The 22,613-nt window shown below is 37.8% G+C and overlaps 1 protein-coding gene across 10 annotated transcripts in view; it reads left to right on the forward strand.

Moving 5' to 3' along the window:
* The window catches only part of PKP4 (plakophilin 4), a 236,480-nt gene that overhangs the window by 113,479 nt on the left and 100,388 nt on the right, over positions 1–22,613 (forward strand). For 9 of the 10 annotated variants that reach the window (XM_017855440.1, XM_017855445.1, XM_017855447.1 and 6 more), the window contains one exon: positions 14,017–14,129. The exons of the other annotated variant lie outside the window; for it this stretch is intronic. In XM_017855440.1, coding sequence (XP_017710929.1) covers positions 14,017–14,129 — 113 coding nt within the window. The remainder of the gene's footprint in view (positions 1–14,016; positions 14,130–22,613) is intronic. 10 annotated transcript variants of the gene reach the window in all.

The raw sequence follows: 22,613 nt of genomic DNA on the forward strand, positions 1-22,613 counted from the left end.
TTTATTTGTTTGTTTGTTTATTGAGACGGAGTCTCGCTCCGTCGCCCAGGCTGGAGTACAGTGGCAGGATCTCAGCTCACTGCAACCTCTGCCTCCCGGATTCAAGCAATTCTCCTGCCTCAGCCTCCTGAGTAACTGGGATCACAGGCGCAAGCTACCACGCCTGGCTATTTCTTGTTTTTAGTAGAGATGGGGTTTCACCTTGCTGGCCAGGCTGTTCTTGAACTCCTGAGCTCAGGTGATCTGCCCACCTCCCAAAGTGCTGGGATTACAGGAATGAGCCACTGCACCCAGCCAAAGTTTTATTGTTGTATAGTTAAATATGCCTGTCTTTTCCCTTATGGTTTTGGATTTTTTTTTTTTTTTTTTTTTTTTTTGCCTTATTTAAGATTTCTATCATCTTAAGATTATAAAATATTTTCCTAGGTCATTTTGTTTTGTTTTCTATATTAATTATGGAACTTGTGTTTATGTGTGTATACATGTGTGTGTACAGTTTGAGGTAGTAATCTAGCTTTGTTTTCTCTACTTAACAACAGCAGTACTTTTCCCATTGAATGAAATTTCCCCTTTGTCATTAGTTAAGTTCCCATGTATACTTGCATCTGGCTCTTTAGTTCTTATTAAATTACGGGGTTTTATTTGATTTGAGAAGAAAGTTTTGAAGTAATAAAGTCAATTACAGTTCTAAATATAACCTTCAGCAACAGAAAATGACACAACCTTAATTTTTCAGCTTCCTATAATGGAAAGAGCAAGAATTTAGAATTTCAGTCCAACTCTTCACTTACTAATTCATGTGACCTTGAGCAAATCATTTACTTTGCCCCTCCCATTTTAGGATTGCTTAACTCAAAACTCTGCTGCGCTTTTTAAGGATTAGAGAAAATATAAATAGAGTGCCTGACCCACAGTTGGCATTCATTCAGTACTGCTCGATATTATTATTTTTGTTATGACTTAAAAGGAAAGGTAGACATTTGATATTAAATTGTGCCCTTTCCAAACATAAGCAAATAGATTTCTTCATAAGTGAGGATGTATTTTATGCAAGAGAAGAAGAATTCTCAATATGGCAATTTAAAGATTCTTTTGGTCAAATAAATTAGTCTGAACAAAGTATATATTCAAATCTGGAACTTCTTTTTCTTTTTTCCTTTTTCTTTTTTTTCCTTTTCTGTTGACTGTTGACTGCCCTATAGATGTAACACAAGTAAAAAGTAGCATTACTTGCCTGCTTTTTTTTTGTTGTTGGTAAATAGGGAGTATGCAGATATTCAATAAGGGTAAGAAAAAATAAAATTGCTTTTATATGTAGCTGGAAGGAGCCAAATGATAGGGGAGAAAGCAGGAGAGTCAGAGAAAGACAGGGACATCAAATATGGAAGCACAAGGAACAGAGCACTCGTGGACCCAAAGACTGAAATGGGCTTTATTCTGGATGCATATATGCACTGAGGTTGGACTCAGCCTGTAGCTGGATGTGCCTGAGCTCTTCTACAGCTTTAATGTTCCTTATAGGTTAGATATGGCTTATGGTTATCGATAATAGATTGATCTTTCTTAACCTTCTTTCCCAAGAAGCCCACGATAACTTCTGGAAGTTTCGAAAGGAATGATGATATTATTGAACCCATACAGATAACATGAAAAAAGTTAAGACAAGATTTTGAACACTTGTGCCTCTTGAGCCAGCTACCCAGCATTCCCAAGGAGCCATTTAATTGACTAGGGCATAACTAATAAATATGTTTTCTAATTCTAGTACCCTTGCCACCCACACACACACATTAAGCCACAGAATATCTGCAGAGCAGAAAGGACAGTTGTAAAAGTAAACCTAGTGTAGTCTTAAGAAAAATATCTACCTGTATTAGGTAGTATTTGTTTTCATTCCCATTAGATTTCATTAACTTGCTAACCAAACCTTAAATTAGTAGTTTTTAAAATAAGCCTCCTATTCTCTAGTGCAATTGATTACCTCTACTGAGGAATAGAAGGTTAAGTTTAGCCTTGTTGTTTCTCTTATCATTTTTATGTTTTTTACAGTGTTTTCATTAACTAGTCTACGTAGAGGAAGGAGAAAATTGGTCATTTATTCTTTTTAGTTTTCCATTTCAGCAAATAATGATTTATGTGGATTATTGTCATATACTGTATAGTCAATTAACCCCCAAATAAGCATCTAACATTAGGTGATATGCATCATTGGTCTTAATAATTTTGATATATATATGTGTGTGTATGTATATACATATGTATATACACCTGTATATATACACATGCACAGTGAAAACCCAAATTGTTCATGTTAAGTCATTACTAGTTTTCGTAATTTCTTAAGGTTTAAAGTAATAGCTAATCAAATATTCAAGGCATTACATTTTAAAGAAAATCTCATGGTGTTTTTGACATTAATTCTACCACATAACTACCTTGTTGAACAATGATAGCAACGGTTGTCATTGACAACTACAGCTTACACTCCTCCAACTTCCATTTTCCTTGTGATATCTCTTTTCCTCAATATTTATTTGACTACTAGGGCTTTCCCAAATTGAAGGAATTTTAAACATAATAAAACCTCAACTACAAGACTGAACTAGAATTATTTATATCTACACACATACGCAGCACACATATCTATACATCCTATCTATACATTCTACATTTTAGGAGAAAAAGTAAATGAAAATAAATGGCATTCCCAGTTCAACAATTAAATGTCAGTAGTCTGTTCAATGAGTTTTCAAAAGTGGCATGCTAAGGCTGAAAACCCCTGGTTTTTTGATAACGTATCATGTGATGTCTGAGAGATCAAGAAATCAAGGAGGAAGGGGAGGCTGTAATAAGGGAGTAAGTCATAAAATCACCCTGAATTACTTACCAGGGTTTTCTGGGTTTGTTGTCGTCGTTGTTGTTGTTGTTGTCGTTGTTGTTGTTGTTGTCGTTGTTGTTGCAAAAAGCTGCAGAGATACTAAGATGAATGAAATACAGATTCCACTCTTCTTTAAGAGGAGTCCTGTTTCGTAAAGTGAGAAGATATCACAGAGCACTATACCCAAGGGCTGGATAAAGAACTGTAGGTGTTTATGGGAGGGTGTTTCAAGTGGATGGAACAAATGAGGAAAAGCCTTGAGTGGTGTGTATAGGAAACCACAAATAATTCTGTGTAGGTATGTGAAGGGAAGTGATGGGAGACCACAAAAAGATGTTTGGGGGCCAGACTATACAGAGTGTGTTAAAACAAGGCTGAGTTGGCTTTTTATAAGTGGTTTTATGGGTTGGGTTGGGTAGAGCATGGTGTGCAGTGGTTAACACCATGGGGTTAAGACAGATTGAGGTGATTTTAAATCTTGGTTTTGAATGACCATAGGCAAGTCAGTTCTCTATGAAATGAGGCTGACTCTGACTCCCTCACAGGCTGATTATGTGGAGTTCATGAAGAAATACTTGGCACTTAGCGTAGAGCCTAGAGCCCAGTAAACCTTTTTTAAAACATAGAGATTATTGATGAGTAGTATTGAACTTTGGCAAATATATCAGGAAAAAATGTAAGTAGTGGAAGCAGGACCCCATACCACCATGGCAGGGAGAAGACTTAATGAGGAGTTTTTGCAATAGTCTAAATTAATGTGAACCTGAAGGAATAGTGAGGAAGGAAATGGATTCGGCCTATGCTAAAGATGTGAACTGATAGGATTTGGGAAATCACTTAATGTGCAAAGAATGGGAACAAGGTAAAGGGAGGAAATGACAAAAAGATGAGAACACTTACAGTTTGAGCCTGAATGAAAGAGAAATGGTGGTTCCATTAGGACAGTGGTTTTCAACCTTCCGTGTGCATGAGAATCTGCTGGAGGACTTGTTTAAACGGGTTTCTGGCTGGGCATCGTGGCTTACGCCTGTAATCCCAGCTCCTTGGGAGGCCGAGGCAGCGGATCACCTAAGGTCAGGAGTACAAGACCTGCCTGGCCAACATGGCAAAACCCCTTCTCTACTAAAAATACAAAAAAAATAGCTGGGTGTGGTGGCTCACACCTGTAATCCCAGCTACTTGGGAAGCTGAGACAGGAGAATTGCTTGAACCCAGGAGGCGGAGGTTGCAGTGAGCTGAGATCATGCCATTGCACTGCAGCCTGGACAACAAGAGCAAAACTCCATCTCCGAAAGAAAAAAAACACACAGGTTTCTGAACCCCACCCCTCTGACTTTAAGAAGTTCCCAGGTGGTGCTGATGTTGCTGGTTCAGGGATCACACTTTGAGAACTACTCCATGCAGAAACAGAAAACACAGTAGGTGGGAAAGTATGGGAGAGGAGAGAGGTGTGTCTGGTTAAGGCCATGGCTCATCCATCATTTAAATGTAGCTACATAGCAGACCACTGAAAATTCTATTAAAGATAGTGAATTTGGACATTACCACTATACATGGACCCGTGTGATGGTCATATTGTCAAGTGAGAGGCTGAAGAGCCAATGGCAAGTTACACAGTGAGTCACTGTTGAGTAGACAGTCTTTTAAGAAGCCATTGGCTCACACCTGTAATTCCAGCACTTTGGGAGGCCGAGGCAGGTGGATCACCTGAGGTCTGGAGTTCAGGACTAGCCTAGCCAACATAGTGAAACCCCGTCTCTACTAAAAATACAAAAATTAGCCAGACTTGGTGGCACATACCTGTAATCCCAACTACTCAGGAGGCTGAGGCACAAGAATCGCTTGAACCGCAGAGGCAGAGGTTGCAGTGATCATGCCCCTGCACTCCAGCGTGGGCGACAGAGTGAGAATCTGTCTCCAAAAAAAAAGCCATCTGTGTGGTGGGTACGTAGGAAAAGCATGGGACTCTGTTTTCTTTGAAGTTCTCATCCACACATGGTTTTTAGTAAAAAGCTTTTCTTGTGTATATTTAATGTACCCCAAACCTCTCCTCCTTTATTTTGGTTTCCTAATAGAGGAGCTAAGTTACAGATAAGAGCCTGAGTCTTAGAATATAAACTTCAAACATCTGATAAACTTTACTATTTTCAATCTGCTTCATTAAAACTGAAGGAAAGATGTCAACTAGAACTTGGTTTATTCCTGTTTTGGTGGTAGGATAAAACAACAACGATCTTAATATTGTTCATCTCCTATTAGAATATTAGCTAGTAAGGCAAGAAATTAGGTGGGTAGCTGTATGTTGCACTTTTCTTTGATCCTGAGATCTCAGTGTAACAGACGATGGGCATAGCCTAGGGCAACAAATCCCGCAGAGCTGTCCTAATAATGTATATCCTTCATGTCTTCAAATTGATGCAACGTCAGCAGTTTCCATTTGAAGGCTAACCCTTTGTAGTGCCCTTCCCTATGTAAGTATTCAGTCTTGACAAAAGTGATTAAAATTTTGTTTTCCAATTTCTAAAAAATATTTTAAATGTAGAATATAGTATAGTACCTCTTAATTCAGCCTTCCCTAAATACAACAAATAAACTTTTTTTTCAGTGTTTTGTAAGTTGTGTTCTCAAAATGATAGTTCCTTGAGATGTTAATAGTTGTTCTTTGCAAAAGAAAAAGTGTGCTTAGTGTTCAATAAATCAAAGAAGTGCTGGGTTAAACAAAGGTAAGCTGACTTCCTGCTGGTAGACTTCTCAGAACTTTTAATATGGTAGGGTTGCTGTGACTTTCCAAGATTTAGAGTCTCCTGGGCAGCATTTCCCGAATCTGCTTGACTCGGAACCCTTCCTTGAAGGGAATATCTGTTAACATCCTGTGGGACGCTGGTGTTCTCAGTTTGAGAAACAGAATGTTATTCATCTTTGATTTTTAATTTCCTTTTAACAAAGGAAGGTAGCCAGTACAATGGTGACTGACATCGTATGCCCAGCATTTCTATAATTAATAATACATTGATTTAGGGATTACCAAGTAGATAATAATGGTCTATCAGTTATTAAGTAAATTGTAGTAGATGGTCAGGACATTTGATTACCTCTGTTGAATTTGCTGGTTGTCTTAAGGATGAGAAATTCAAGGACCTTTGTAAATATGACTGCTTTGGTTTTTGCACCAGCCTAGGTTACAGGACGATATTTAGGATGTTTTGGGGGATTTCTTAGTAGTTCTTAAATATTTGTTTTTAATATAGTTTCCTAAACTTGGCCCAAAGATATGATCATGACCATAATTGACTCATCTTTTCGATGTGGGAAATGGGGAGAAATGCTATAGCATGTCCTGGGTACAGGACATAATCCTGCCCAATCCCCTCTATCTTAAAAAGCTAGTCAGTGATAATTAGTATTTCAGTGATATAAAACTCTCAGTACACTAAGGCAGAAAGTAGATTTTTTTCAAAGATTTTTAACCAACAACAGTTGAAATAAAAATGCTTGCTTGCTTAACCAGTAATTCCATCACATAACGACCATCTGTTTTCTTCTTTCAATATATCTGGAACTAAGTACTTTCCTGCTGAGATATATAGTCATGAAAAGGTATGTTGTCTCTTGGTGTGTTACACTGCTAGCATGAGATGATTTTTGTCAAACAGATGAACATTTCTAAAAATTACTATATTTTATATTAAGAAAAATATACAAGCATTGGAAACCAGGATTTCAATGACTTCAATGCCTGGAATGACACTGTCTTAAAAAGCAGTCATTTTAAAGAAAATACTCAATGAAAGAGATAATATAGGTCAGAAGAGAAAGAAACAGACTGAGGAGTCCTATAATCAAGAAGGTATGTTCTCAGATGAGAAAAACTTGAGCGTTAGACTAAATGAAACATGGAGGATTCCAGAGAGCAGCAAGATTCTGGAGGAGGCAGGAGAGCATGCAGAGACCAGCCTTGGATGAGAAAGGGACAGTCCCTCCACTAAGCCTGGAAGAGAACTGAGGATTAGTGTGAATGTGGGGGCAGGAGTTGAGTTGTCAAGCTGATGGTCTGAAATGAGCGCCTACTGCTGTTTCTTAATTGTCGTCATCATAGTTGTAGTAGCTATTGCAGCTACTCCTGAATTAGTCAGCTGGACTAACTTGAAGTAAATCCACATAATGATGCAAATTGACAACTGAGCTAGATGGCTGGAGGCTCAAAAGACAATGAGCTTTTGCACATATTTTGGAAGCATAATGGTCTTTACTGATTAGGAAGAAAAGGAAAACATGATTTACTAATATCAAGAATGTAAGGGGGATATGACTGCGGATCCTACTGACAATGAGAACAATTATACAACATATACTGACAGCGAAGAATATTATGAACCACTTTATGCTAATAATTAGAGGTAGTAAGGAGCCAGGAGCACACCATCTCTCCTCTCCCCTCTTCCAGGCACCTCGGGTTTGGGGTGTGGAGGAATTCATAGTCTTCACCAGAGAGGGTTGTAGGAAAATGCAGTATTTTCAAGGAAGAACTACATTTCAATTAAAGCCTGGAAGGGGAGAGTATTCTTAGTAACTCAGAGGTGGAGAAGATTCTGATTAAAAGATAAAGAATTTGTAAATAGAGAGTTTGTAAACTGGAATGAGGCTTCCACAGGGCACAGTTGGAAAGGGTCTGGAGATATGTCACTATGGCCATCAGTGAGAACTGAATGAGGGTAAGAGACTAGGAGGCCACAGGAGGATGAAGTATGACCTGCTTTCACTGTTAAGTGAAAATGGTTCAAGGGACTGAGCCTTGAACAAGAGTGGAGCTCTTCCTGCTTATCAAAGGAGCGGGAGTGCAGAGACCTAATTCTGAAAGCTACCTGGGGTTTCTGAAAGCTACCTGGGGTTTCTGAAAGCCAGAAGGAAGACGGTACCCTTGTGACTAGATGTGCAGTATCCTAGTATTTCTATTTGAAAGAAACACAGTAATCAACAATTTTAAAGCCTTATTTAGAACTGAGTAACTTGGGAGTTGAAGTAAAAGTCAACCTAAACAAGAAGGGAAAACAAAAGAAGAAAGATAGAGATTTCATACCCAATGACCATGCAGGAACAGACATGAAAAAGAACTAATAAGAAGTCTCAGAAATGAAAAATGCTGTCTTTGGAAAAAAAGTTAAGTAGATGAGATAAACCATAAACAGGACAACAGGACACATAGAGAAATAGTGAATTGAAGGCAGTGCTGAGAAATTCTCCCTGACTACAGCTTGAAGAAATTAAGAGAAAATATGAAAGAGCTATACTGTAGATTCAGTATTCTAACCAGTCTTTCTCCTGAAAGAAACTAAACATACTCAATAAAATATTGGATTTTTTTTAAAGCAAGGCTAAGCTAGAAAGAAAAGAAATAGTTCACAAAAACTAAAAGCAAAATGCAAACGAGAATCCTAAGCAATAAACCTGGCTTTTACCCTGAAGATATCTGGCAAATCTAGGTCATCTTGAGCATGCCATTTGACAGCTCCATGCCAAAGGCATTTGAGGAGGCCTAAGGTGAAGGTTCAAATTAGATCCTTTGCCCAAAGCTAGAACTTGCCAAAACTACAACATTGGCTAAAACTGATAAGAAATCTGTCCCACAGAAGAGGACAGGTCTGGGTGCTGGCAGGAGGAAGACATTTTCCCTGATGGTTATGATACCTATGAGATTCAGAAACTTAAATTGGTCGATAAACATAGGAAAAAGGTGTTTGTTATCAGGGAAATACAAAATAAAACACAAGCAAAATAGCATTCTATGCCTATCAGACGACCAAAGAAAAGAGAAATTTAAGGCCCAGAATACCAATTGATGTCAGTAAGAATGTGGAGAAGCTGAAACTCTCATTTATTACTGGCTGGAATGTAAATTAGTACTACTACTTTGAAAAGTAACCTGACAATCATTATCAAGCAAAACTGAAGATGTGTGTATCTTTCGACCAAGCAATTCCACTTCTAGGTCTCTTTACTCTGGAGAAGTATGATTCAGGTGCACAAGGTGGTTTATACAAGAAAGATTATTTTACAGAATGTTTATGGTAACATAAAATTGGGAACAACCCAAGGTTCATGATGAGAACATATAAAGACATTGATAGCTATGCAATGGAATACTATTGAGAAGTGAAAATAGATTAGCTAGATCTACATGTATTGATGTTAATAAATCTCAAAATCATGTTGCAGTAAAAGCAATCTGCAAAACCTGTACAACATACCAATGGCATAAATTGTGTGCACATATAAAACAATGCTATATCTTTTGCCATTTATGGCTCTGTAAATATGTAAATGTGTAGTAGTAATATAAAATACTCATGTGAATATTAAGCACCAAATTTAGGGTAATGATTCCTTCTAGGGAGGGAAGAAAGGAGAAGAATGGGATGTAGAAAAGAGAAACCCAGGATTTCATTGTATTTTAAAATAAAATTGTAATATTTTACTTCACAAGACATCTGACGCAAATGTAGCAAAATATTAAAGTTTGCTATAGCTTGGTCAGATTCACAGAAGTTTATTGTGTTATTGTCTATAATTTTCTGTATTTTTGAAGTGTCTCACAATATTCTTAAATTGGGAGAGAGAAATCTATCATTATAGAAATGGAAGGCAAAAAAAAAAAAAAGACTGTTTCAGGTTGGGTTCTCACTGACGTGGAGTTTTACATGCAGAATATTTGTCAGGGATCAACACCTGTGGAGGAGAGGGGACGCGAAAGCAGGATTAGGCAAGGGAGAATTCCAAATCAGGCTGACAAAGCCTTGGCCAAGGCCAAAGGGAGCAAATCTGGGCCTGGTCTTTATTTTCTTACCTTGATCAGTGCCTGAATGCAAGTGGCTCTCTGCAGCCAAGACACCCCTGAAGGAGCTGATGACCACAGGCTACCTGCTGGCAGATGGGGCAGCCAACCCTTCCGTGGGCTTCCATGGGCAGTGTAGCTCTGTCTACCAAATATGGCTTATCTGAAAGTGCTGCTTTATTTTCGTCTATTTCCTTAACTCTCTCAAAGAATATTTATCAGTATTCTTATTTGAGAGGAAGGAAGTAAATATAAAAGACAAGCTTTGTGGCTGGGCGCGGTGGCTCAAGCCTGTAATCCCAGCACTTTGGGAGGCCGAGACGGGCGGATCACAAGGTCAGGAGATCGAGACCATCCTGGCTAATACGGTGAAACCCCGTCTCTACTAAAGAATACAAAAAATTAGCCGGGCATGGCGGCATGCACCTGCAGTCCCGGCTACTCAGGAGGCTGAGGCAGGGGAATTGCTTGAACCCAGGAGGCAGAGATTGCAGTGAGCTGAGATTGCACCACAGCACTCCAGCCTGGGTGACAGAGTGGGACTCCATTTCCAAAAAAAGTAAAAAGAAAGAAAGAAAATGCATGTCCATACCCTCATGCTGAGGATGTCAAATATAGTTACACTCAATCATAAAATGTAACCATCTCTGAGCCAGCCCCAATGTTACTGGCAGAGGCTGGTTCCCAGGCAGCCAGGAAGCTAAGGGAAGCCAACCACAGCAGCAGTAGCACTGACCATGTGTTGGGAGCCACCTGGGCACCAAATGAGTGAGGAAATTTTTTCAATGAAACACATTCGAATGTAAGAATTCAAATGTGTTTGAAAGTATCAAAGCAAGTGTAGCCCAGGTTNAAAAGACAAGCTTTGTAACACATGTGAACAGATTCCATTTTTAAAACATATTAGTAGCCTTGACTTTCTAAAGTCATGTGTGGTTTTGTTTGCTAGGCTCTACGAGGAAATTTTCATACACTAAATCACTGACAAATGTTTTTAACATTAACTTTTGTCTTCTCACGAAAGAACAAATATAAGCTTGCCCTATAATTTAGATTCCCAGTTTGGGATACTGATTTAAGAACCAGTCTTCACATTTTTTGTTTAGAGGATAAAATACAAGAATTTAACTTCATAGATGATGTCTCTGCATCATCATCTTAGTGAGTGTTATTTTGGAAATTATTAGATGTGTTTTCATATGACTGCATAATGCTGTCCTCCTCCTCATCAGTCAGTCTAAGAAGCCAGTAGAGGCCAGGCGCGGTGGCTCAAGCCTGTAATCCCAGCACTTTGGGAGGCCGAGACGGGCGGATCACGAGGTCAGGAGATCGAGACCATCCTGGCTAACACGGTGAAACCCCATCTCTACTAAAAATACAAAAAACGAGCCGGGCGAGGTGGCGGGCGCCTGTAGTCCCAGCTACTCGGGAGGCTGAGGCAGGAGAATGGCGTAAACCCGGGAGGCGGAGCTTGCAGTGAGCTGAGATCCGGCCACTGCACTCCAGCCCGGGCGACAGAGCAAGACTCCGTCGCAAAAAAAAAAAAAAAAAAAAAAAAAGAAGCCAGTAGAGACTGAATTGTCAAATATTGATATCCCACTCATACATCTTGGTGCCATTCACATGTGTGTGTGTTCAACTTGTATTCCGTAGGAATAATAGTAATAATTTTACAAGAAAGCATATTTTTTGTTTGTAAACATTCACAGGTGTTAAGAAACTTTTACGGATTCAATACTTTATAGCTTCTTGATAGTCTGCTTTTGGCACTTTGATGAAGTCCTACTTGTGAGAAGTTGTGGGCACATAATAGGTTGAATGGCTTTGATAAAAGTGATGTTCAATATTATGGGCTCTGCGCCAGTAGGGATATAATGTGGACTTAACTCAGTCCATAAGAATGTTAAAGGAATTGCCCTACTTTTAAATAAAACGTATAGCTACATCATGTGTGTATAGGCTTTCCTAGCAACTCAACAACTGTGAATTGTTTCTATGGGTGCGTCGATCAAAGTTTCTGGTTGTAAGATACAGACACTGACATGGCTAATTAAACAGAAAAGTAATTCATTAAGGGATTATTAGTGAATTCCTACACTTGTTACAAGTACTGGAGAACAAGACTTGAGACTAAGATTCCAGGAATGGTGTCCAAATTTGTGCCACAAAGTTGATCAGATAAAGAAACTATTGTTACAGCCACCAAACACACAGAGTTGTGTGTGGAGGTTGTTTCTATGTCAGGAACTTGACCTTGAGAACTAATGCAGAAAGCACAGCAAGAAGGCAATAGAGAAAATGAGTGTCCTCTTTACTGGAGTCAGAGTCTCTGTCAGCACCTGCATCACAGTCTGGCATGAGTGTTACCTTCTTGGCAGAGCCAAAGTCACCTGTCTGTGCTTTTGAGGGAAGGAAATATGGGAAATTCCAACTTCTGCCTTCAAGCAGGAACTTTCCCAACCATTTCCTTGAAAGGTTGTTTACAAGGTCATAGGCAGCCACAGACATGATAAAAATTCATTCCTGTACAGTGGAATTTTTTTCTATGAATGGAATTTTTTTTCTTTGTTCTTATTTGCAATGTATCTTCATACTATACCTGATATGGTAACTTTTGGCCATCCCAAAATGAGGACAATACTCCAGCTCCCAATCCCTAGTAGCCACTGAACTCAGAGGACGAAGGTAATGTGATGGCTTGGGGAACATTTTGGGATTCCCGAGTAGTCCTTTCCTGGCCCAGCTTGATAGAACTAGGCAGTCTTGTGGGAAAAGATGCATATAATAACAAGTGAGTAAAAGAAGTGAACGAATGGAAGTCTATCACACACACACAAAAAAATGATACTGTTACAGAGCAAAGAAAGAGTAAGTGTGAGTTAAGCATAATAGTATTTTCAAATTGGATCTTAGCCTTGTACTGAATTCTGAACAATTTATGTCTATCTAGTCTTTTGTTACTGAACATTTATTAAGAGCCTAAGAATTGTTAGGCAGAGGCAAGCATTGTCCCACTTACCGATTATGATCATATTGTACAGCATTATTGAGCCAGCTATTATTCATCTAGGCCCTGTCCAATACGCCCACACCAACTGGGATCATTAGGAAAGGATTCGCAGTATCAGAAGGTGGTAAGGAGTTTAGGGACTGTTTCTTAAAAATTATTCTAGGAATAGCTTGTGGAATTTGCAGAGCCAGTGCTGTCAAGCAATTACATGTTTGCCTGATTTCACAGGGAGTTCATGTACTTTTCAATTAAAATTTTTAATGGCAAACGTATACATATAATCATAAGTAATATTTTTAGGTCGTTTTATTTCTGAATAGTTTCTAGATTTAATACTCATATGTCTCGTATTTTGAACTAGCAGTCATCAAATTAAACTACTTACAGTTCAGCATTTGCTTTGAGTAGACTTGTGAGGAGACAATATGGCACAGGGGAGCTTGAGATGCTATTTGTGGCTTAAAACCTTTGGAATATACTTGATCTTTAGATATTTTATAACATGACATGTTTTCTACTTATTAAAATCCCATCAAGCTAGCAATGAGAGAAATACAAATAAAGTTAAAACATCCTCTCCTTTCATAGAACTTGTTTGCCTTCACTTTGCAATGTAGATTGAAGAATATAATTTCTGTAGACACTCTTCCAGCTTTTGAATATATTTTAAATTCCATGTTATGGCTTAGTCTTTTTCATTTCTTGTGTTCCTTCTCTCCCTTTGCATGGTGGCATATGATTGCTTTTGGACACAGCAAATTTTTGTTGGTTTTATTATAGATAAATATAGCAAGACTTTTTTTGTGGCATTGGAATCATTTTTTTTTATTAATTAAAAGACTATATATCAAACATGGTAAAGTGATTCTGATCATGGGGATTTACATTTTTTTAAACTATGCTGACATATAGTATGAGAAATATAAAAACTAGCCATTGTTTGCTGTGCCTCTGATGTAGATACATTAAGTAAGGTCTCTGGAAGCCTTAACTTTAATAAGGCTCTATAGCAGAAGTACTGTTTAAAGACCTCAGTTAGAACCAAAATCAGAAAAGGCAAATAAAGATCTACATGTTTTCTATGCCAAACAAAGGCTGATATTCTGTTGCCTTTAGATTTGAAAAAGCTAGGAATCAATAGGTCATTTATTTCATCCACAAATTGCATTTCACAAAGCCACACCATAGCTGTATGTTATGGGTACGTTCCTGTGTTTCCTGTGACATGCATTACTTCATATATCCGCCTGAGCAGCATACTTCGGTGCCTTATATGCCTTTTATTTCCTTGAATCACAGGAGCTTCAGTTTCAACGACTCACCCGAGAACTGGAAGTGGAAAGGCAGATTGTTGCCAGTCAGCTAGAAAGATGTAGGCTTGGAGCAGAATCACCAAGCATCGCCAGCACCAGGTATAGGGCCAATGGCTCCATCTTTATGCACACTCAAGTTACATGCCTTATTAAGTTGTTTTGTATGCAGCAAATGATTCTGTTAGCGTTGTTACTGTTAACTTGCCTTCCATAATTTGAAACCAAAAATGTCCATTTATTCTAATTTTGAGAAGCCTCTTGCTGTATCAACTGTCCCTCAGTCCTGTGCTCAAAATGTTTTCTATAGCATTGGCAAGCTTCTGTAGCAAAAGCTACTGTGCTGCCTTCAGATTCCTCATATGTCCACACAGTTAATGGATGTTGTTGTGATTGATTGCTAATTATTTGGTAAAGCTAATTGGCTGGTGCTTTGAACACCTGGTATTGATTTTTTTTTAACTAAGAAATATTTCTAAATAAGATTGCATTAACTTTTAAAAATGTCTCCAGTTTACTTTGGGTTTTTCTGGAACTCTATGAAACTACCACACAAACTAATTACTATAAGGAATAATTTACTTTACTCACATATAGTAAATACAAAATGAGTGCATTACTGTAAAAAACATAGTCATGATTGTTATTTTTTTATTTAAATACCTCTCATGCTATTTAAAAGCATCATTCTTGTAAAATTACTACATGTTCCAAATAGTTAAATCACTGCTTATCCTACCTATAGATTTCTTCCTTAATAATTACATATTTCTATAAAGCCTACTGTAAAATGCTTTCATTGTTTGCAGTTTTAAATTTGATCTGCTTATGCTTAGGTAGACATGCCTGCAATAACTTCTCTCAGTCATTTCTAACCTCATAATTATTCTGCTTTTCAGTATCTTGTGTTACTCATGGGCAAAAAAACTTCTTAGTGAATAGAATGCTGTCTGTTGTTTCTAACTGATTGTTGGTATGAACATTAAACTATTGGGCTGGTAAGTTATAGTCGTATGAATTGTTCATCTCTCTTAACAGTTGTGTATTTGATATGTTTGGTAAGGCATAAAGCATATAAATAAAGGTCACCAAAGCCTTTACAAAACAAATACAAGATTATGTAATTATTTTATAAATATCCAGGAAGGTTTTTATAGGAAGAGAATTATAAGCAAGGTATAAAATAATAAATTAGAAATTTCTAACTCAGACTTTGCAATACCCAATGAAATAATTTGTTAAGGAAATTAAAACTGTGAAAACAAAAATTAGCTTTAATTCTCTATAATATTTTTTAGAAATTATCCATATCTTTAGCACCAAAAGAACAATTCACAAACTCAATAATATGGTATTATATATTTCTAAAAGGTATGAACCAACTGGTTTTGTTTTCTAACCAGAATTATATTTTAATGGAAAAGTGATTCAACATTTAACAGAATTCTGTTAGTACTTCTTATTCTGGCAATATTACTAACTAAATTAAAATAGAAATTCTCTTGATAAATTCCTAGTAATACTTGGTATATCAATAATAAAGACCAATACCTAGAGGAAATGGCACAAGAGGAGGGAAAATCCCCAGATATTGAAACTAGAAAGAGCACTGAAAGCCAGAGCCAGAAGCTTGAGCTACCACTGTAGGAGATGTGAGAACAGTTGTCAAACCTCAAAGTAAGCACTAGAGGTGGGTTTTATACCCATATAGGAGCCGAAGAATGAAATCTTCTGTGAGCTCAAGATGGTATGTTTGAACTTAAGATCACTGTACTAAGCCATGTCCTTTAAAGGACCCCACGATTAGCAAACCCCGGGCTTCTACCATATGTGGGTTTGGAGCCCAAATGTAACTATCCACATTGCTCAGGAGTCCCCAGCAGAGAAAATGACACCACTAAAGATGAGTTCACAGTGAGATAGTATAAAACACAAATTTATGAGTGACATCAGCAAGATGACAGAATAGGACTTGTCAGTGCTCATCCTCTCACAGAAACATCAATTTGAACAACCATTCACACACACAAATACCTTCACTAGAGCTAAGGAATCCAGATGAGAGATTATAGCACCTGAGTGTACAAAAATAAGAAAAGATGTATTGAAGAGGGTAGGAAGGACAGTTTCACACTGTGCTTTGTTCATCATGTATTTCTGAATTAGTTCTGATTTTGTAAAAAAAAAAAAAAAAAATGCATTGAAATACATACCATAAACTTGACCATGAGTGAGAGAATCAGTGAGCAAAAGAATAGAGTTTCACACTCCAAGAACTGGATACCATTGGGGGAAGTCTGACAGGTGTGCACAGTAAAATACAAAGGATGCTTATTGCAGCATCATTTGCAAAAGTAAAAAATTACAAAGAGTATACTTATTCCTCAGGACGGAAATGGAAAATAAACTGTTAATAGGTACACTCTAAAGCAATTAAAATGAAACTCTAGAGCAGTTAAAATGAAATATCTGGATCTACATGTATCAACATGGACATGTTTGCAAAACAGACTTGAAAAGCTGTAAGTTGCAGAAGAGTAACTATAGGAGGATATAATCTAAGAGCAATTTAAAATATATATATATAGCAATACTGCATAATAATTAAACAGTACTTGGTGTTTTTTTCAGTGTATGCATTTGGAGTAAAAGTATAAAATACTTTGGAATGACACCAATTTAAGATGGTGGAACCTCTAGAAAGGAAGAAAGGAGGACGATACTAGGAATTAGGCTTTCACTGAATCTGTAGCATTTTATTCAAGAGCCATCTGGAGCAAATATAACAAAATGTTAACAACTGTTAAATGAAGGAGTGGTTGATATATGCATGGCTATTAGATTATGTTCTGGACTTGTGAATTTTAAAATGTTAAATAATTTTAAGGTTATATCATTCAGCTGGCTAATTCCATATGTTTGTTAAAAATCTCTAAGTAAAATACATATTGTGGGCAGTAGTTTCTGTCAGTGACTCTTTTTTGTGATTCCTCTCTGGTTCTCAGTGCCTGGCATTTGTGCCTGCCATTTGTGCCTGGCATGTGACTGTGGCACGACCAGTGAATGTCGGGTGAATGAATGGGTCATGCAGAAATGGGAGTGGGATTGACCAGGGAAAGGAGGAAAATGTACACAGAGGCATATATGATCCCACATTACAGTCGTCCCGGAGCACTAAGAGGCTCAGTGTCTAGGATATGCCCTAAAAGGACCTTATGGAATTGGAAAGGTGAAGCCGGCATTTAATTGTGAAGAACTTTATTGGATCTTTAAAGGAGACCTACTGAAAGTTGTTATTGGTGGTGGTGATGGTTATTGGAAGTTTTCCTTTTTTCAGAGTGCAATGTGTAAAACAGAATAAAGAGACCAGGCAGCCAGATAGGAATCTATTATGAAATTTTAAGGGTTATGAGTAAGGTGGGTTTCTTCATTCAGTGATCTCTGAGCTGTGGTTGGAATGGTAACTGATCCACTTGGATCGCCCTACTTTCTTCTCATGTTGAATTCCCATCTATTTTTGATGTCCCAACTAAATGCTTACCCTTCTTTACAACCTTTCTCAAGTTTCTCAGGAAAAGTCACCTCCCTCATCTGAATGCCCATCACTGTTTCCCTGTGCATGTTAGCTGCTCAACAGGTAGTAAGGCCCATTCCAACCCCATGGCCCTGGCACAGAGCCTGGTGCTCAGCAGGTGGGCTCCCAGCCAAATGATCATTGAATGGATAATGAACCTTAAGTCCAGGATGCTTCAGGCACATCAAGTAAAGGTGCTTTGCCATTAGGGGAGCCAAGGTTTTTTTTATTGTGTCACTTGAGAGATCCCCCTTGCGTCTCCAGTGCATGCCAACTGTCAGTCTTGGAACCGGAATCTAAGGGATACAGAAGAACAGAAATTAGCTCTCAGACCCGTCTGCCATTTCCAGTTTGCTAAAAAAGTAGCAATTAAAAGTGGAATTGCTACTTTGGGCCATCGAGCTTCTGTTTGATTCAGTTCGTTTTTGCATGGAATGAGTTTAATCAGCAAAACGGGGGATTTGATCACCAGTTACCTTTCATAGTGTTTGGATCCTGTGGCAGAGTTGGTAAGGTGATCTGTAAGATTTTCTTACTTTTCCTGGTCCAAAGATGACAGTGATGACTCAAAGGAAAACAAAAGGATTTGTTTTCACCCTTTTTACCCATCCAAAGTTTTTGTCATTATTGGCCTCACCCTGTGAAGAAAGATGCAGCAGTGGCATGAGGTCCTGTTTAATACCTGTTTAATTATGCTTATGTTGTGATAAATAAACTGTAGAATCCTCCTCCCCGAATGAGTGGCTCTAATAGTGAGTACTTTGATTTCCTCACACTTGTAGGATCAAAGATTCATTTTTAACCCATGCCAGAATATGTTTCCATTTTAAAAGGAGAAACTAGTCCTCTGCATAAATTTGCACCTGTCAGGAAGTGTCTCAAAAAGGTGAACTGCATAATAATCATTGGCAGTTTATTTGCAGTATGCCTTCTTGAGAACATTTTAAAATCTTAAGATAAAATTCCTTACTTTTCTATTAATGACTCTTTAGAAGTAGTAGTCTTCCCAACAAGGTAAAAACTTCATTTCTGATGACTTTTCCATTGGTTTTATTTACTTCTAAAAAAAATTAATAAAACTCACACTGTCAATATATTATAATGAACTTTCATCTGGAATTGATGAAGCCTGTATCAAGAGATGATATATCAGACCAGAAATAATCGCTGCAACCTTGAAAAGCCCTGAAGATGCGTTATGGCCTCATTTAACAGAGCAATTGTAGCCTTTCTTCATTTGTACCAGGTACACTAAAGTTATCTGTGCAGATAATGTTATCAGTGTATTTAGTATTTCACCTCATTGAAGTTTGGTTTTGGAATGAATTAATAAAGAAGTTATGGTTTGTCTGCATTTATATTGAGTAGAGTATAGTTATATTTCACCTCATTGAAAGGAACCAGTTAATAGGGAAGAAAAAGCTTTTCTGCATTTGTTCTGAGTATGCTATCGTCGCTTATGCGTTCAGTATTTCACCTCATCCAAAAGTACTTGAAACACCTTTCAAAATACAAAAACTAAAAGGAAATGCGGGCAAAAAGAAGATAAAATTTAGAAAAATAAGATGAAGCCAAGGATAAACTAGTACACAAAATGTATGTTGTAACCTTCCATGCCACGTTCGCTCTGAGTGACCTAATAGCCATGCTAAAGACAGAAACACTAATGAATTCCACAATTCACGTGTCTGTAAGAGAAAAACTAAGTTGCTCAGGAGGATCCACACCGTTCCTGGGGCTGAGGCTTAAGTGGTTTCTCCCGTGTGTCCCCATTAACATACCGCTGTATGATGAGGCAAGCAGTGTCCTCAGTGGTCTCTTTCTAGTAAATTACAAAAACAAGCTCATAGGGCTCTTTCTTCCATTGTTAAATGGAATATAAATGGATGGAATAGCACCTTAACTAAAAGTAATTCTCCAGGGGGCCAATTCTGACACTACAGCTTGGCTCCAGGATAATACTTAGCATATGTAGATAGATGAATCAATTTTAGGTCCACTAAGCAGGCAGCCTACCGTGACTGTTTCTGTCTGTAGAGCCTTTTAGAGTCATGGATGGCAATGAGTGCTGAGATGTGAGATGGCCTGTGTTGCCTGTCATTGTGCAGGTGCATAGTGTATACATCTTAGCAACAGAAATGACTCTCAGGGGATGCTGGGGTATGTACAGCTTGTCTTAGGAAATCTCACAGCACAGAATCCTCAGAGGGAAATATGTCCTTTAAATCTCATGTCTCCCACAGGCTAAGCAACATCCTTCAAATCCAAATTTTGATGAGCATGGAACTTGTTCTTTTATTCCCTGCAATATCATTGATGGGGTATCATTTTCACATTAGTTGGGTTGAGATTTCACTGGACACAGTGAGAGTAAAAGGGTCCCATAGCCCACATTGCAGGGCCCACTTAGATTCTGTACCCATCTACTCCCCCTAGGACTTCCCCTTATGCCTACACTCCAAGGATACTGGAGCATGCAAGGGTGTAGACAAGACCATATTCTTACTCTGTATTTTATTGATTATGGAGTTAAATGATGTTCCTTTTAGACAAGTTGTAAAGTTCAGGAAAGTATAAAGAGAAAAATTCATGATTCTACCATTCGGAGATAACTACTATGCATTTTAAGTCAACTTTATTGAAGTGTGATTTACTTACCATAAAATGTAACCCTTTGTAGTGTAGTTTTACAATCCTTTACTAGCACTTTTGGCATGCAGTTGTGTGATGACCACCACCACCACAACTGACATATGGAACATTTTCATGAACCCCCCAAAAAGAGGCAACCACTTTTAAAAGTTTGCTATATTTCTTTCTCTTCAAAAAATACTTTCTGAAAAATTAAATTTAAATTTAATTTTGAGGTAATTCCCCACAGGTAACTTTTTATCTTGTTCCTAATGTCCTGCTTTTGTATGCCAGGATATTCTTTAAACAACTTTTTTTTATGTTTTGTTTTTTTGTTTGTTTCTTATATTTTTATATTTTCTGTTTTCTTCTTTTTACAAACCGTTGTATCGAGGGCAGACTTTCAATAGATCACAGTGAGGGAGCTGCTCTGCTACATATGAAACCCAACCCAGAAACGGGTTGTCCAAATGGTTTAGCGCCAGGTTCCCAACATGCGTTGCATGATGGGTAAGTGGGCAGCCCCCTTTCCAGCCACACTCTGTTTCCCAGGACAGAGGGGCTCTCTGCACCAGGGTCCCAGCGCGCGTCCAAGTAGCCTGCTGGCGGGGACGACAGGACCAGTGATTCGAGGCCAACTGAGGGTCCACAGCCCTGCTGTGACCCTGCTGTGTGGCTCTGCCTGGGAGGGATTCTGACTTAGAGGTGTTCAGTCATAATCCCACAGGTGGTAGCTTTGCCCCATTGGCTCCCCAGCTAAGCACATACATCAAATTTAATGGTTTCCAAATTTAATGGTTTCCATGTGCCAGCAGAATTCCCAAGTGCTGAATAGCTTGGGGCCTAGGGATGCTAACTTAGTAGGTTAGAGACTAGTGCAGCCTTCCAATGGCAGGTGCATACTAGTGAAAGATTCGGCCAGGAGAAATATTGCAAAATAAATTCAGCATTCCAGTGTACAGTGTATGGTCTGTGTTCACATTTCATGCAAGCAGAGAAGTTACACTAGTGGTTCAGCTTGTTGTGTAGCAAAACTGGAAGGATAGGCCAGGCACAGTGGCTCATGCCTTTAGTCCTAGCACTTTGGGAGTCCAAAGCAGGAGGATCAGTTGAGGCCAGGCGTTTGAAACTAGCCTGGCCAACGTTGTGAGACCATACCTCTACAAAAAATTTAAACAATAAAAACTAGAAGGATTAAAAGTATATAGTTAGAATTGAAAATTTCATAAATAAAATATGATCATCTTAGAATTCTAGAAACTATCCCTGAAATTTTATAGTAAAGAATTTCAAAACTGTAACTATTCTTGACAACAGACTTGGAATGTTACTGTTTCCCAGAAACTCATCTTGGTTATCTCTTCTTTGTTTTTTATTTAGTTCTCAATAAATTGTAAATGGTGAAAGAGAAAGTTTATTTCTTTGTACATCATAAATTGTTTCCAAATATTTGATTTTACAAATCGTAGTTTGTCTCCTTACTAAAACAAAGCCCTAACTTTTGATTTGTATTGAAATAAAAAATATATATTTAAAAATTGGGCCTTTTAATAATTGTAGAAAATATTAATGGCAACTTTTGGAAGTAAATCACAGTTTAGATTTTCATTTTTGCTTTTTGCGAATGATTTTGAAATTTGATTATCCCGTTCAGAAGCAGTTGGTCCCTTCACATTGTTCATTCTTTGGCTGGCTGCTGCTAGTATTAGGAAGATGGTAGCAATGTTGAAGTTAAATAACTTCACAGTCTTCCTAAGATTATCTTCCCTTTTTCGGTTAAAGCCCTGCTAAAATAGAATTCTTTATGATTTCAAAAAGGTCATACAGTTTTGACAAATAGTGTTCTTACTACCACTTAAGAAAAGAACTGTTATTTTTTTTAATGAAAAGATTTGATTTCCCACTGCCATTCAGACTTTTTATTTTTTACACTTGATCGGGTCATCAGGTTTCAATTGATATTACTAAAAATTCTAAAAATATTTTAGGGCTGACAGCAGCATAAAAGGCCTTTTTGTGGTTCAAATATTTTCTTCAGTGAATATTTTTAAGTCATTGAGAAATCAACCTCTTCAAATAATGTATTCTTTAAAACATGAAGAATCTTTGAATAGATTGAATGTTTGTGCTTTAAAAGTTTATTACTTATTTAATACACCACTTAGGAGAATGTTTGAGAAAGTTCTGTCCCTTTGACCTTCAGTGCACTCACCAGGCAAAACCTGAGCATGCTTTTTATAAAGTAACTATTTTATTGAGATACATTTCACATACCATAAAATCCATACTTTTGAAGTGTACAATTCAGTGTTCTTAAGTATATTCAGAGTTGTGCAACCATCACCACTACTTAATTTTGAAATATCATTCCAAAAAAAAAA

This window comes from Rhinopithecus bieti, unplaced genomic scaffold (assembly GCF_001698545.2).
Source record: "Rhinopithecus bieti isolate Rb0 unplaced genomic scaffold, ASM169854v2 scaffold_41274, whole genome shotgun sequence".
Taxonomy (NCBI): Eukaryota; Metazoa; Chordata; class Mammalia; order Primates; family Cercopithecidae; genus Rhinopithecus; species Rhinopithecus bieti.